The 16,957-nt window shown below is 36.6% G+C and overlaps 1 protein-coding gene across 1 annotated transcript in view; it reads left to right on the forward strand.

Moving 5' to 3' along the window:
• The first annotated feature begins 551 nt into the window (after nucleotides 1-551).
• The window catches only part of ipo13b (importin 13b), a 67,114-nt gene continuing 50,708 nt past the window's right edge, over nucleotides 552-16,957 (forward strand). The window contains exon 1 of the mRNA XM_079831623.1: nucleotides 552-912. Coding sequence (XP_079687749.1) covers nucleotides 865-912 — 48 coding nt within the window. The 5' untranslated portion in view covers nucleotides 552-864. The remainder of the gene's footprint in view (nucleotides 913-16,957) is intronic.

Genomic DNA, 16,957 nt, shown 5'->3' on the forward strand with positions numbered 1-16,957 from the left:
TAAATAATACACTTATAAATAATACACACAATTGTTTCGTCTTACACAAAAAAAAAATCAAAAACCCAGAATGGGAAATTAGTATTGGTATATAGTAATTGCTATATTTTGTTTATTTATATGCAAACATAAAATAAATGTATGGAGTAAATGTATATAATGGAGCGAGAGCTCCATCTATTGCACTCTAACAGAAACCGAGAGAAAACTTCAAACGTACCACAAAGAGTCGCTGTGACACCGCGTATGAACATCAGTCTTTAAAAACTACATTACCCATAATGCAGGGTGAAGGACCGTTTAGAGAGCCATTCAAATTTAGCCTGAATAAAAACGAACGCCATGTCAGACTCAAATGATCCATTGTTATATGGAACCAGCATACTTTTAAATACTCATACAAAAAATAAACAATGGAATATTTTTGAAATATATTTAAGCTTGGAATAGTGTTGTTGTTGTTGTTTTAATGAAGGCAGAGGGTTGGGCACGCGCAGCGTGTGTCGAATCATCGATTCATCGGTTCAGTCAGACCGACAAGAACGGTAGAGTGAGGACACACGCACACTGGATCACCGGGACCGGACCGCACAGACACCAGCGGGCACATAGAAGTGACATATGGTCATATTTATCGGTCATCTGAGATATGAGTGAGATTTATCATGAGTGAAATATGAGAATGAGAGACATGAGCTCGCGCGCACCGGCCTGATCGCGCGCCGGGCCGAATCAAATTCACCCAGTGAGATAAATCAGCGTTATTATTATACTTTCATTAATCAGCAGGATTCTTATAAGACATAAGATTATAGATTGTGTTGAAGAGAGCGAGAGGAGGTGTGTGTTATAGTAAACACAGCGATGGAACCGGACACAGCCGCAGACTTCACTGTGGAAAACGTGGAGAAGGTAAAATAAATAACATACGTTTATTATCATTCTGTCAGCAGCTTATATTTTTTTACTAATTTATTTAATGTTCATTTTCTCATGTTGTTTGACAAGAAATAATAATCATTGGGGCTTATTTATATAGAATATAGGTGAATAAAAACAACACATTTTATTATTTTTTTGCATTTAAATGTATGATTTTTGTTATTTATTTGTTTGTAATTTTTAAAGTACTCAGGTTTGATACTCATTAGTTTCTCACTACTTGTAATTCAACTGTATTTTTTTTAAACCATTTTAAATAAAAAGCAGTACTTCCATAATACATAAATAAATTATTTCCCATTACAGTAATGCGAATTGGATTTATTAAAGAGAATGTGGGGTTTAATGTGCTTAATTGTCATGAAAACTATGCTCCATTGCTCAAAATTATATACTTAATGTTCTTTAAGCAGCGTAATAACATTTCTCATTCATTTCTTTTTGATTTTGTGCTGAAATATGACCGGGACATCTTGACAGGTGTCATGAGATTCACCCATGTAATGTCTGTCAGCATCAATGTAAAACATTTGATGATTAGTTGTTCCTTCTAAATTTGCTTCATATTTTTGACAACTCTTGTTGCTCCATGTGATGCCTCTGTCTATATCTGAGCTTGATTGTTTCTGTATGTGATTGTAATGCAGCTGATCTCAGATGATCAGGTTACACACGTGAAACTCGTGTTCATCATTAGATTAGATTAGAGAAAAGAGCCGTATCGACCCATCTAGGGTGAGGAGAGGAAAGAGGGTGGTGTCTCGTCTGTCTCATCTCTGCCTGGTGGAGGGTCTGTCTCATCTTTATCCTGGACAGCCACTGCCAGCCCCAAAACAAACGCTTTGTCCTGCTCGTGATTCATACACTCATAATTGTTATAGCTTTTGATCCCGTTAACATGCGTGGTGTTTGCTGCTGAAAATAATTTCGACTCATTCTTCTTCAGTTTGTGTACAGTACTGCATTTACAGTGGAAGTCTTTGGGGCTGGATATTTGGGAGGGTTTAAAACAGCAGAAATATAACATTATTTTTGTTAACACGCTTATGGTTAATGCTTCCATTTAATATGTCAAGGTCAGCTTAAGTGTAAATTTTACCACAATACATGGCAATGAATAAAAAAACATACAGTTCCTTTAGGAAACTACAGTACCACATGTATTTGTAGACAATTTAATTGGATGGCACCTTTCACAAGGACTAAAAAACAATAAATATGTGCAATAAATACAGACAATAGTACCATAAGAAATCAGTACACAGAATCAAACCACACTAAAATCTAAATAAGTACCATTATATGTATATAAACAAAATCAAATCATCTTTCACTCCTCATGCTGTGTGCATATATACACGCACACACACACACACACAGTTATTGCACGTATGTTTTAAAATGATATGCGTGTTATATGAGCTGTCAAGTTCCTTTACAACTATTGCCCACTACACATTGTATGATTTTGGGCTGTCCTAGACTAAAGATGACCAATCGTGGCGATTTCGTCGTACAGTGAGAGAGATTCAAAGATGGCCGTTGTCACGGTCTTGCGACCAAAGATAGCCTCAAAGTGTGTTTGCTGCTACGACCGACGTCTGTACTGACTAGCCAATAAAAATGCAACATGAATTGGTGTATTGATCAACGTGACATAGCGCTAAAACTTAAAACTATTTCTTCAAGTTCCATTTGCAAAATTGAGATGCCAAGTTGACCTCTTTTCCCTCATGACCGTGTCCATATTCTCTGCACGTAAAAAACACAATTACCAAAGTGCGATTCTTCTCGCTCTATTTGTTTACCACTAGCTCATGCTGATGTTTTATTCTGATGTTTTATTCTTCTATACTAACATGCATCGTAGCCTATGATTTAATAGATGTCCTCATCGTACAGTCTACATACTGTACATGTCATACCCAAGTTTATTAGATCCAAGGTTCTTCAGGTAGAGTTTTTTTTCTACACTGCACGATTTTAGCAATCCTGTAAGATCATTACAAATCACACTGTGCGACATAAATCTAATAAACTTGGGTACAAGTCGACATGTATGTAGACTGTACGATGATGAACCCTATTTACTTGTAGGCTACGATGCAAGTTTCTATCGAAGAACAAAGCGTAATCAGTGTAAGGGCTGTGTGATATTGAAGAAAAATGCGATATGCGATATCCTTGTTAAATAATGCGATATTCGATATGCGAAACGATATTGTTTAAAGTGTGTAAAATCTATTTCTTTCTCCAACTGATATCCTTCATTAAAAGCATAACCGACTCTGTTTACATGATTACTCATAAAGACATAACTGTGTGTGTATTTGACAGTTCGAGTGTGTAACAAGACACGAAAAAAAGAACTGCTTGTGCGCACGTTTCGGTGTGTGTGTGTCAGACAGCGCGAGACTGCAAGGAGTTGTTTTTCGCAAGTTATTGCATTTAATAACTCTTTTTAACGTCAAGCAAGTCACATAAGTAACAGTCGTGTGCTCAGTCTATTCTCTGCTAAATGCGTCAACCTAAAACATACACTTTTCACAATGTTGAAGTAGCCTATTAAAATCATTCAGATATTGCATGCCATTGCGATATGCATTTTGCGATATGAACATTTGTGATATTTCGATAATTTCGATATATTGCGCAGCCCTAATCAGTGTGCACTAGTGGTAAACAAAAAGACAGTTTTAAAGGATTAGTTCACCCCAAAGTGAAAATTTCCTGATAATTTACTCACCCCCATTTCATGATGTTCATGTCTTTCTTTCTTCAGTCGAAAAGAAATTAGGTATTTTGAAGAAAACATTCCAGGATTGTTCATCATATAATGGTTTTCCGTTGCAACCAAAATGCTGAAGGTCCAAATCAATGCGGTTTCAAAGTGCTTCGATGGGCTCTTATCTAGCGAAACCATCGGTCATTTAAAAAAAAAAATATTAAAATGAATATACCTTTTAACCTAAATTGCTCATCTTGTGCAGTTCTGCGAGGTGCTAAGGATGACGTAATCACGTCGTAAAGGTCACGCTAGACGTAGGCAGAAGTACCGCCCCCGTGTTTCCAAGCGCTCGTGTGAAGACTAATACAAACGCCCTTTACCAAAAAAAAGGTAAAACAACGATATATCCCTAATTTTGACGTTGATAATTGAATGTTTTTGGTAAAGGGCGTTTTTATTAGTCTTAAACACGGGGGCGGTACTTCTGCCTACGTCTAGCGTGACCGTTCCGACGTGATTACGTTATCCTTAGCACCTCGCAGAGCTGCACAAGATGAACTCTTTAGGTTAAAAAGTATATTCATTTTATTTATTTTTTGAAAATGGCCGATGGTTTGGCTAGATAAGACCCTATTCTTCATCTGTGATCGTGCAGAGCCTCTGGAGCCCTTCCTTTGAAACTGCATTGATTTGGACCTTCAGCATTTTGGTTGCAATTGAAAACCATTATATGATGAAAAACCCTGAAATTTCTTTTTCTCTTCGACTGAAGAAAGAAAGACATGAACATCTTGGATGGCATTGGGGTGAGTAAATTATCAGGAAATGTTCATTTTGGGGTGAAATAATCCTTTAAGTTTTAGTGCCATGTCACATTGATTTCATGTTTGCATTTTTACTGGCTGGTTAGACGTAGGCTGTAGCTGCAAACACACTATGCAGTGATCATGCTGAACTTCTGACACTGCCAGAAAATTACCTTATTAATCTTTGATCGCAACATTTTGTGAAAAAGGCCGTCTTTAAACCTTTCTTACAGAACGACATAGGATCATGATTAGAAGCCATGATCACAGGGACAGCCGAAAATCATGCAGTGTGTCCCGGGCTTAATATTGCACTAAAAACACTAAAAGGTCCCAAAAATTCCCATACTCTAGTCTACTTTAATTTCTGGTGATCATTTTTGGCTCTTGTTTTCTGATGAGCTGCGGACAGCAGATGCTTTTATGTGCTGATTGTTGGAACCCGCTGTCAGATGGTTAAAAATACATTTCTGGCTCTTTTTGGAAGATGTGCAATAGCTCCTGTATCAGGACGTCACTGTCTCGCTCATTCTTCCACGGTTATTCTCTCTCAGTCTCGTTGGTGCACAGCAGACGCACACAGAGGTCGTTGTATGTGTTTATTGTGTATTGTTCTGGGCGGTGTGATGGTCAGGCGTAACCATCTGCAGAGAAGAGCAGGTCATTATGCAGGAAAATCTGAAAGTCAGTTATGCACAAAAAATAACTCTGAGTGATTTGTGGTTTGTTTGTTATCAGGTCTCAATAAGTGTAGTGTTGCTGTTAGGGATGGGAAACCCGGTATTAAATGAGCCCCGGTGCTAATTTATTAAAGGCAGCTGTATCGATAAACTCAGACACTATCGGTTCTGCAGTCAGTACTGGAGAAATTAAGAAAATACACTTACTATTCATAATTGGTATATAGACGTTAGACAACTTCCTTCCCTTCACAGTGCTGTCATTTCTCCCTAAACCTAAACACCCAAAAATGAAAATTAGCCCATGATTTACTCACCCTCAAGTCATCCTAGGTGTATATGACATTCTTCTTTCAGACGAATAAAATCTGAGTTATATAAAAAATGTTCTGGCTAATCCAAGCATTATAATATCAGTAATAGTTGCTCTGTTTTTGAAGTCCATAAACAATTTATCTGTCCGTCAAATAACATGCTCCACGCGGCTCCAGGGTGTTAATAAAGACCTACTGAAGCGAATCGATGCGTTTGTGTAAGAAAAATATCCATATTTAAAAATGTATTTAATTTTTTTCTATGGCTCTGCATCAGCCGTCCCCGCACCATCACTTCCAGCGAATAAGGTCAAAATACATGCAAAATACCGGCGCGATCATAGATATATATACATAGACTCCTCATTAGTGCCTGCGCGGATCGGTCGAATGAGGCATCTACGTATATATATCTTTGATCACGCCAGTATTTTGACCTTATTCGCCGGAAGTTATGGCGCTGGGAATACTAGATGACATTCGTCTGATAAGAGGTAAAAAAAATTACATAAATACTGTTGGGTTTCTCGCAGAAACAGATAGTTTCGTGTCTTAAGACATCAATGTGTCGCACGAGCCGCATGGTTTAATAAGGATTCGTATGTCTATGTGTTTGCTCTCATTGCTCTCATACGCTAAAATATCATTATACGTCATAATGCACATGCATCATACGACTATATCACACTGCAACGGTTGGAGTTAAAAATCTTAATTTGTGTTCTACTGTAAAACAAAGACATCTACATCTTGGATGCCCTGGGGGTAAGCAGATAAACATAAAAATTCCGTTTTTGGGTGAACTATCCCTTTAACGTCAAAAGGGATTATTGTAAAAGGCAGTATCTACTGTTGCTAAATTGCGTGACGTGTTTGATAATAGAAAGAGCTATTAAATGCACAATAATCCACGGAAGAGACGCTGTTTCCAACTTCAAGGCAGCTTGTGTGTGTGTGTGTGTGCGCGCGCGCTGCGAAACAGACTGACTTGCACATTATACTTTAGGCTTTGTGTGCGTGTCTAAACCATCAAATACACAACAAATAGACTGTCAAAATGACCGGATTGGAGAGTAGTCACTTAAACACAGTTTATGTCTTAAATGGGTGTAAATAGTTTGGAGAATATTATTAGATCTGCATTCGGTCTAATAAACCTGATGAAGATTGGGCCATTAATGTGATCAAACAAAAGGCAAAGAGAAAATATTCACAGCTCTTGAATGAATAACTTTAGCTTTAATAAGCATTAATCTATCAATTATAGAGTGAAAACTATGGAGCGTTATATTACATTTCATTACTTTATTAGATTTCTTTGTAGGTCGTATTACTTAATGTTAGTAGACCTTCCTGAAATGAAAGCACTGTTGATTTTGTTAGTTTGTGTCTTTGTTTTATTGTGTATTTATTTAACATTTGTTTGCACTTTGTTTCTTTGTTCTTATATTGTATCTTATGCAAATAAAACGCGCACTGGTCCATTTACAAATAGAAGTTTTATATTTGTTTTGTTCAAACACTGCTGTTCTTTTGCTATAGATATTTTACTTTTCAGATTATAAAGCAGTGTTAAGTTCTTAATTAAAAAAAAATATATGGCAAAAAGAACCGATAAGAATACTGTTAAAGTACCGGATCGAAAAGCAGTATCGGTAAGAGTAGTAATACTGTTAAAACCTTAACGATACCCATCCCTAGTTGCTGTTGCTGTTCAATTAATCACAGGAAACCTAATATTTGCAGGAGATTATCAGACGGAGATGCTTGACTTTAGATGTTTTCCATGTGAGTGTTTGTTTGATTATTCACACAGGGCATCTGGAGTGTGTGTAAGTGTTGTGATGTTCCACTATTGTGTCTTGATTGGCTCGACCGTTAGCTTTGCTAATTATATCTCTCGGCTTGTGTGCAGGGATTCGGTTGTCGGGGTAACCTGATATGTTTTTCAAACCATTGACTGTTCAAACCAGTCAACAGCCACGTCTCACTGTGTCTCTCTCTCTCTCACACACACACACACACACATTTATCTGATCTATTAGTGCTGGAAGGTCAAACGGCATGTCTCAATGTGATAATTTCTGCTGTTTGGGGAATGAATTGCAATTTGCTGTAGTGCTGTCTCTCATCATTACTGGAATAATCAGGTGATTTTTGTTGTTGTTTACTTGATAATTTACTTCTGACTCAGTGGAAATGAATCACAAATGTTCTGAGCTTTAAAATTCACGAACACATGGCTGATGATGTCAGAACAACCGTTCCTGATTACTCCAGATGGACTGTTGAACACACAATCCCAACAATATTTAAATGTCTGGATTTATGCAGTTTCAGCATGAACAGGTTTTGAATAGTCCACTGGGAAACAAGTCGTGTTTACGACGTACTAAGCTGTGTTTCTGAGGAGGAGCTAGTCAATGAATTGTTCAATGACATAGACCTTGTTCACAGCAGCGCCATCTTTGATTTTTAGCAAGGCTGTGAGGGATGAAAAGATACTTTGACCTCCTGGGTGCCACTGTCCACGCACGAGGACATTATATTATTTTAGTGAATTTCTCTGACACCGTACATGTCACAGTTTTAAGTCTGGATGTCCTGTAAAGAGCACATTCAGGGCTTTTCAGAGATACTATGTGTTTTGAGGTTTCACCAGGACAACAACAACTCCTTGGTCTTTAAAAATGACTGAATGATCAATATTTTGTAATTATCATTTAAATCTGACTAATTTTCAAATCGTTTGTTATAAATCAACATCTCAGGAAAATGTTATGGGGTTTCTAATCAAAATATGACTTTCTGTTACAAAACAGGGCATGATTTCATACATGTCCACTGTAGAGGACACCAGGATTTAAATCATGTTTATCAGGCATTTTGGGAGACACAACAAGTGAATAGGGAAATAAATTACATATCAATATTCCTATAAAATATTAGATATTATTATGAAAATGTTGCCAACTATTTCTCCCATTATTACACTATTTCATTACTTGTTGCTCCAAGAACACATTAATATGCATATTAGACACAGTGTATAGATACATTGCATTGAATGGGAAAACCCATGTATGGCCATTTTACCCACATATATTGCATAAAGTAAAATTATATGAATTTATTCCGTTACATCTTTTAATAACATACAGTAGTTGGAGAATCATCTTTAAACAAATTGATTGGTGAATGAAAAAAAAAAATCCTATTTGCTTTTGTCTATTTCGTGTCATTTTATTTTTTAAACAACTGAGTCCCGGTGTCCACATATGAGGACATAACATATGAATAAAATATAATTTTTCAAAAACTGACCTACTACTTCTGGCGAGATTGTGAATTGTGCCTACGATGGACACTTTACTATCCCATGAGGCCATGGGAGAGGATTTGTGAATAGCAGTGAAGCAATGTAACTGACACTGGTAGGTCTCAAGATAATGACAGCCTGGCGAATGTAGTACATCTGGATTACATTCATACTAAGTACACACATTCATACTAGAAGAACATACTTTTTTTTTTAGTGGTCATGAAGTAATTATTCAAAAATAAGTGCCTACTCTAAGGAGTATGCGATTTCAGACGCAGCCACTGACTTAATGAGTCATTGAATCATTCATTCAAGAGATTCGTTCACGAAACATGTCTGTGTGTTGCTCAGAGACTCAAAACAGTCCTGTGGCTTTGTTTGGAACTATTTCCGTTGGTAAAATATAGAGCAAAAACAGGCAATATTGTGTTATTTAATACAGGGCTCCAGACTAACATTTGGCTACAGCACCTGATTTGGTGGCGCTAGTGAAAAATGTATCATAAAGTTAATTTAATCATAAAATTACTATTGTTGTGCGCTGTTTTTGTTAATAAGTGCAGTTACTAATAATATTACATGTTTGTTTATTGGAAATTTAACAGGGAAGCACTGAGCTTTAATTGATATGCAGATAAAATTAACTTTTATTAACAACAGTAATGTGCAAAAACCTATTTATACATTTATATAGTGAAAATTTAAATATTCTACTATATTCTGACAGCTTCAGGGATTATAAAAGGAGCACCTTTTACTTGTTTTCTGTGTAATTCAGTCACAATTCGAAGAAAAGTTTTAGTTTTTCATGAGACTTTGTGACTTTCTACTTTTTTCCATATATTAAGGAGTGGAAATGTCTAAGTCAAATAAGTGCTCCTATGCCGCCACCTACTGGTTATAGTGGTAATTTAATATATATTGGGGGGGGGGGGAAGTAGCCTGCATGCCAGCCGAACTTAGCCCCGCCCACAACATTTGAGGTATGAGGTTTTTTTTGGAAGGGTTGCCTGCTAAAATTCGCATTCCTGGGTCTAAATATCACATAATTTGGGTCGCTTCAACCCGCAGACATGGGAAAACCGCGGACTTGGCAACACTGTGTGCAGTTGAGTTCTGTTAACATTTGACAACTAACAAAAGTGCGTCGCTCCGTTGTTCTGATTGGTTGTAGGTCTATCCAACTGAGGTCTTTCCTGGTTCGGTTGAAACACGCCCCATAATCACAGCCCAACGGAGCAGTATCAGACTCATATTCTGACTAGAATTGAGTATGACAAAGTCAGGCTAGGAAAAAAAGTGCTCGTTTGCCACAAAGTGGTGGTCTAGACCATTAAACTTTCAGTTTTACAAAAATGGATAATATTTAGAGTTTTTAAAGGCTGGAAAAAGTGTGAAGCCCTTGAAAAGGTTCATTCGTTCAGGCAACAATGGTTTCTGCTGTTTCCACATCAGCGCTGTTTGATCTGATATCTGTGGTTTATTACAGAGAATTCTGCGCTGAACGCTTCCAGATCTCGCAGTAGCGTTGTTATTAATTCTGTGCCTAATTCAAAAGCTTTCTCACTGGATATCCCAGCGCTGTGTACAGGGTTTTTCCTACATTGAAAATTTTTTGGCGGCTGCCAAAACGAATTTTTGTCCCGCCAAAGCTTTATTTGTTGAGTTATTGTGATTTATGATTGATGTAGAATAGATGCGCTTGTGACTGAGTGACAGAGAGAACGATCAGAGCTCCTCCCCCGCTCGCACTCTCTCTGTCTTCAAAATAAGCATTCTTAGCTTTCTAATATTTCACATATTACGTTAATAAAAATCAAAAGGCCGGAAGACCGAATCCATGTTGCACGTGGCGCTATCAGACAATGTTTTCCTTTAATTACCGCTGGGTGTGAAATGCGCTCAAAAAACATTGACTGATTCTCTGACCAGCTGACATAAAGCATACTTTAAATAAACGGGAAACCAAATCCTATCCGGTTATGAAGTGTTTTCTGTAGGGGTGCACCGATCCGATATTAGGATCGGATATCGGCCGCGATACTGACAAAATAGCTGGATCGGGGATCGGAAAAATTAACAGATCCACAAGCCGATCCAGGTGTTTTTTTCCGTCGCAGCAGAACCTACGTCATTCGTCAGCTTCACGTGTGTCGCATGTTAGAAGGGAGCGAGCCAGAGAGTCGGCTGTGTGGAGGAGATATTTCACGCTTGCCACGCCAACTAGTTCGTCGCTGTTTCGAGGGTATTACTGCAAAGTCAGGGTCTTTCCTGCATTAACATTTTTTTGACGGCCAAAGCCTAATTTGATGAGTTATTGTGATTTACGAGTGATGTAGAACAGATGCTGCGCTTGTGACTGAGTGACAGAGAGACCGATCTGAGAGCTCCTCCCCCGCGCGCGCTCTCTGGGTCTTCAAAATAATCAGTGTTCGCTCATATTTCACATATTAATCCAAATCAAAAGCTCGGAAGACCGAAACCATGTTGCACGTGACACATTCGGACAATTTTGTCCTTGAATTATCACTGGGTGTGAATTGCGCTCAAAAAACATTGACTCTTCTCTGACCAGCTGACATAAAGCATACTTTCAATAAGCGGGAGACAAATTATATCCAGTTATGAAGTGTTTTCTGTGTGTTGACATCTTTCGCGATGTTGTAACAGACGGGATTCGCACACAACGCGTCTGCTAATGTCCGATTCGTGACCTAATGACTCCTTTGAACCGAATCATTTTAACGACTGGCCAGAACAACTGATCTGTCCAACACTGAACTCATGAACTCAGTTTATTAATTTACTCAGAACGCAACTGAAATGAGAACACAAGTGTGCTTACCCACTTTAGCAAGAGTGGGTAGTAAGAATTATTTTTAATTATCAACAGTATTTCATCTTACTTCTGTTGACAATGTGTAGTAAAATAAAAAGGCCTAGCCTACAATCATTTAATCTGGAGTGAGGTGAAACCAGAACAAAGTTGTTATTAGCTAGCTGAAAATTTTTATTAAATTGCATATGGTAGAAAATTAGACTATTTGTTAATTTGTAATGCTACTTTTTAATATTGATATGATTATATACCAAAACAATTATCTGTAGTGTAAAAAATGTTTGGTAACTGTCAGATTACTATTGTATGTTTGACCAATACACTGTTTTTTGTTTCCACTGCTACATTTTATTTATTTAAAGAAGTTAGATTACATTCTATTTTAGATTTGAATGCACAATTGTTTTTTAAATAAATAAGAATTCAACACCTTACATACATCTGTTATTTTGTCTTAGTTATGTTTAGTTAGTAAAGTCTGGTGCCTTCAGTATCTTCAAGGAAGGTATAAGGTGGAAGATATACAGTTTATTATTAATTCAACAATATATCGGATCGGTATCGGGTATCGACAGATACACAAAGCCCAGGCATCGGTATCGGTATCGGGACTGAAAAAGTCGGATCGGTGCACCCCTAGTTTTCTGTGTGTTGACAAATCTTTCGCGATGTTCTAACAGACGGGATTCGCACACAAAGCGTCTGCTAATGTCCGATTCGCCACCTAATGACTCCTTTGAACCGAATCATTTAAAGACTGGTTAGAACAACTGATCTGTCCAACACTGAACTAACGAATCAGTTTAATCATTTACTCTGAACACGTCTGAAATGAGAACACAAGTGTGCTTACACAATTTAGCAAGAGTGGGTGTAAGAGTTATTTTTAATTATCCACAGTCTTTCAGCTTATTTATGTTCATAATGTGTAGTAAAATAAATAGCGTATAAATCACTTAGTTTAGACTGGAGTGAGGTGAACCCAGAACAAAGTTGTTGTCTTATCATTTTATGAAATTGTATATGGCAGAAAATTAGGCTATTTGTTAATTTTTTTATTACTACTTTTTAATATTGATATGATTATATACCAAAACAATTATCAGTAAATAGTGTAAAAATGAGGAACAAAAACAAACATCAAGGTATCCCACATGAAAAAATACTATAGTATATTATAGTATTTACTACACTTTGTTAATTTACTGTAGTATATTTACTATAGTATGGTTCAAAAACACTGTAGTATTTACTAGAGTAATTTTACTATAATATACTACAGTATTTTTTCATGTGGGATCAAAATAAGATAAGCAAAACTTACAAACTTTCTTTGAATTTATTTAAAATGTATTGTCAGTATTGCGCTTGCAGATCACGTGGGTAGGGTACTTTTTTACTGTGCGTGCGTGTGTGTGTATGGATGACCATGTCTTTCAGCCACCACCGAAGACCATTTTTGACCCAGGAAAAACCCTGTGTAGTAACAGTGTCACGTGAACGAGATCGGCCCGTGTATGAGCTTGCGTTGCTTTGTCTATTATTGCTCCAAGCTATAAAAATGGTCCGCGCAGGGCAGTTCAAACGAGTAGCGTGGTTCCGTTCCACTTTCATTTCGTTTGCCATTTGATGTTTCTCATATGTTACAGAAATGGCAGCTCTTATCAGTTGGGCAATATGGTGGTCATACCAGTGCGACCTCAAACAAAAGAGTCGCACCAGCAGGAACAAAGGACGCAAAATGGTACCATTTGGTTGCAGTCTGGAGCCCTGACTTAATATTAACTTCGTGTTTATTGAAATATTGTATAAAATCAATATCACATTTGCAAAATCATGCTGATTTTTGGATAAAAGATGTCACTTGTGTGATATTGATTAACTATATTAATACAGAGGTATTTATTGAATATTGAGGGTATTATGTATGCATTTTAATAGACTAAATCACATGCACTCAAAATGCGCAAGTGCACTAGTTTAGCCTACTAGTCTACATCACGTAGAGTATGCGTGCACTCTCTAGGTGTGTTTTTGTACAGTGAGGGACATATTCGATTATGTCAGATTGTACATTGTTAAAACAACCACAATATTATTGTAGACAATATATTTCACACACCCCTGCGGCCAAGGTCAGGAATTTCATTAAATAATACATAACATTTCACATCGTATACCCCCAGAATATATGACACGTGTCGCATGGGATCATTCTGTGATACTTTTGCTTCTTTTTTAAAAGGCTTGATGCTGGCCAGAATGTGGAGCTGAATTTATACTGCTAGTATAAATACAGACATTGCCTGTAGAGCAGCTCATAGTGTCAGATTGAACAAGTGATTAATAGACGTCTGGGTAAAATGGATCCTGCAGGACGAGTGAGTCACCGGCCGCGAACACACAGGGAAGATCGAATGCGGTAACCATGTCAATGGACCAAAGTCATTCAGCGCTGGTCTTTAAGAATGAGTTTGTACAGCATAGATAGTTGCCATAGAAACACTTCAAGAAGATGTAGCCATGTGCTTGAACATCCATTGTACCATATTGTGTACCATTTTTCCAGATTTTCAAGGATTTAAAGCATCTCCGGGTAATAGCACTCAAATCTGATCGCACACAGTGGGTTTCGTCATGTCACCAGGTTTACTCTGACAGATGGCTGTTTCTCGGGGGGTTTCTGAAGCACTGACACACACACACACACACACATCTTGATTCCTATCTGATCGTCCTTGATTTTTATCTTTTATGATATTAGCATTCAGACTATAATCATTAAAATACTTACACCTAAACATAGTGTAGGGATATAGACGTTTTGGCTAATAATATATTAAAGAAACACTCCATTTTAAAAAATAGGGCTGTGTATTGCCAAGAATTTGGCGATACGATACATATCACGATACAGGGGTTACGATACGATATATTGTTATATATTGCGATATTGTAAGAAAGGCAATATATTGCGATGTTTTTTTTTTTTTTTGAAAGATCTAATTTAAAAGAACAACCATATGTGTAAAACCTGACAAGTAACGGTTTTATTTAATTAATACAGTATCGATAATATCACAAATCACTATTTTGTGCAATCTAAGTAAAGGGAAATAGTAAAGTGACTGCAGGATTCTTTATGTGTATATGTTTAAAAGGTTCACAGTATAGCAGTTTTTAATTTCTAAACTATTTAACAACAGAAAATGCATAGTCCATTCCATGACTGAGTGACTGTTTGTTTTATATTTCATACTGTAAAGCTGTTTGCTTTAAAGCAGTCTATTGTATAAAGTGCTATTTAAAGTACTGAACTGCAGAGCTGGTGCATCCATATCCACATCGCTTTGATCAGATGCTTTCGTTCTGCTGCCACTGCTGTCAATTTTGTTGTGTGTTTATTTTGTTACTGAGAGGAAAAAGTGCTGAACATATTCTATCGAAACGCTTCTCAGCAGAGCGGATGACGTCGGGACGTTAAGCGAGCTCTCAGATTTAATGCATTTCCCGAGTGTTGGATTTTAACTTGGCCTAATTTGCAAACAAAATTACTCTTGACGATTTCCTTAGTGGCTTCTTTATAGCTGAAGCCAAAATTAGTCCACACTTCAGCTCTGTATACCGCAGGATCGCAATAATACTATCGTCTTGTGAGCTGGGTTTGCTAATGCTAACACTAGCGATGCACAAACTGAAAAAAGCCACAAATCTTGGATGTAAATATATAAATATCGATAGTGTTTTTGAGAATCGGTACAGTTTCTACAATCATAATATCGCGATATTCACGTGTATCGATATTTTCTTACACCCCTTTTTTAACTCCCCTAGTGTTAAACAGTTGAGTTTTACCGTTTTCGAATCCATTCAGCCGATCTCCGGGTCTGGCGGTAGCACTTTTAGCATAGCTTAGCATAGATCATTGAATCTGATTAGACCGTTAGCATCTCGCTCAAAAATGACCAAAGACTTAAGATATTTTTCCTATGTAAAACTCGACTCTTCTGTAGTTACATCGTGTACTAAGACTGACGGAAAATGAAAAGTTGTGATTTTCTAGTCCGATATGTCTAGGAACTACACTCTCATTCATGCATAATAATCAAGGACCTTTGCTGCCGTACCATGGGTGCAGATGCGCAATGATATTATGCAGCGCCTGAAAATATTATTATTAAATATTAACTATTTTCATAAGTTTCATAAAGATTTTTTTACAGCAAGGATGCATTAAATTAAATTGATCAAAAGTGACAATCCCCCTGTTGTCAATAATTGTATTCATTAAAACTCATCTCTGATCACAAAATTGACAAAAGTGTTTTTTTTTCCTGTGGATTTTTTTTAAATTCAAGTCTTAAAATAGCTTGAATGTAACTCTACACCCTTGCTTTTTTTCAATGCAGTTTTAAGGAGAAAATACTCAGCGATGGTGTTGATTTGAAATTTGCACATGGTTTGTCTGAAAACATTAAAAACACTATACAGACATATAAACAACTTTCACCACAGGGCTCTTTAAAACATTTATAATGAAATAAATGCTGTTCTTTTGATCAATCAAAGAATCATAAAACAAATGGATATCCACAAAAAATTCAACATCATGTGACACTGAGCACTGAAAATTCAGCTTTGCAGCACAGGAGTAAAATATTTCAAAATATTACTGTTTTTACTGTATTTTTAATTGACCCCAATAAAATATTACAATATTACTTGTATTTTTACAATCTTATTGACCCCAAACTTTTGAATGGTAGTGTGTATTAGGGTTGGGGACTGTTCACATTTTAACCGGTTTCCAACGATACCTTTTTTCGGTACTTTAGGGATGTTTACATCAATAACTGTAAAGAAACTGTAAGTCATTTATAGAGGATTGTTACTGACATTATGCTAGAGCTGCCCTGGTCTCTGTCTGCCATTGTCTGTGATGTTTGTATACTGTAATATTTACCAGTAAATAGTACTACTAGGTACTTAATTTAATTCATAAAAACAACCATATTATTTGTTTTTCTTTTTTATTTAATTTCTATGAAAAGATTTCCCACAAATGATGTGTTGTGTATTTTCTGGCAAACAAATGAAGATGACAGACATTCATTTAATTTATCTTTTCGTTTAATAAATTTTTTTTTTCAAACAAAGTGCTGCACAACTGAGCTTTATACTTTAAAAATTAAAACATGAAGAACATTTTTAATTTATTACTTAAAAAATAAAGTTTTGATAATTTATTATTATTATAATAGTGTTAGTATTTTATTACACGGAGATGTATCTGAATTCTACTGTACAACAGTGATGTATATGTCAA

The sequence above is a fragment of the Gobio gobio genome (genome assembly GCF_949357685.1).
Source record: "Gobio gobio genome assembly, chromosome: 12".
Taxonomy (NCBI): domain Eukaryota; kingdom Metazoa; phylum Chordata; class Actinopteri; order Cypriniformes; family Gobionidae; genus Gobio; species Gobio gobio.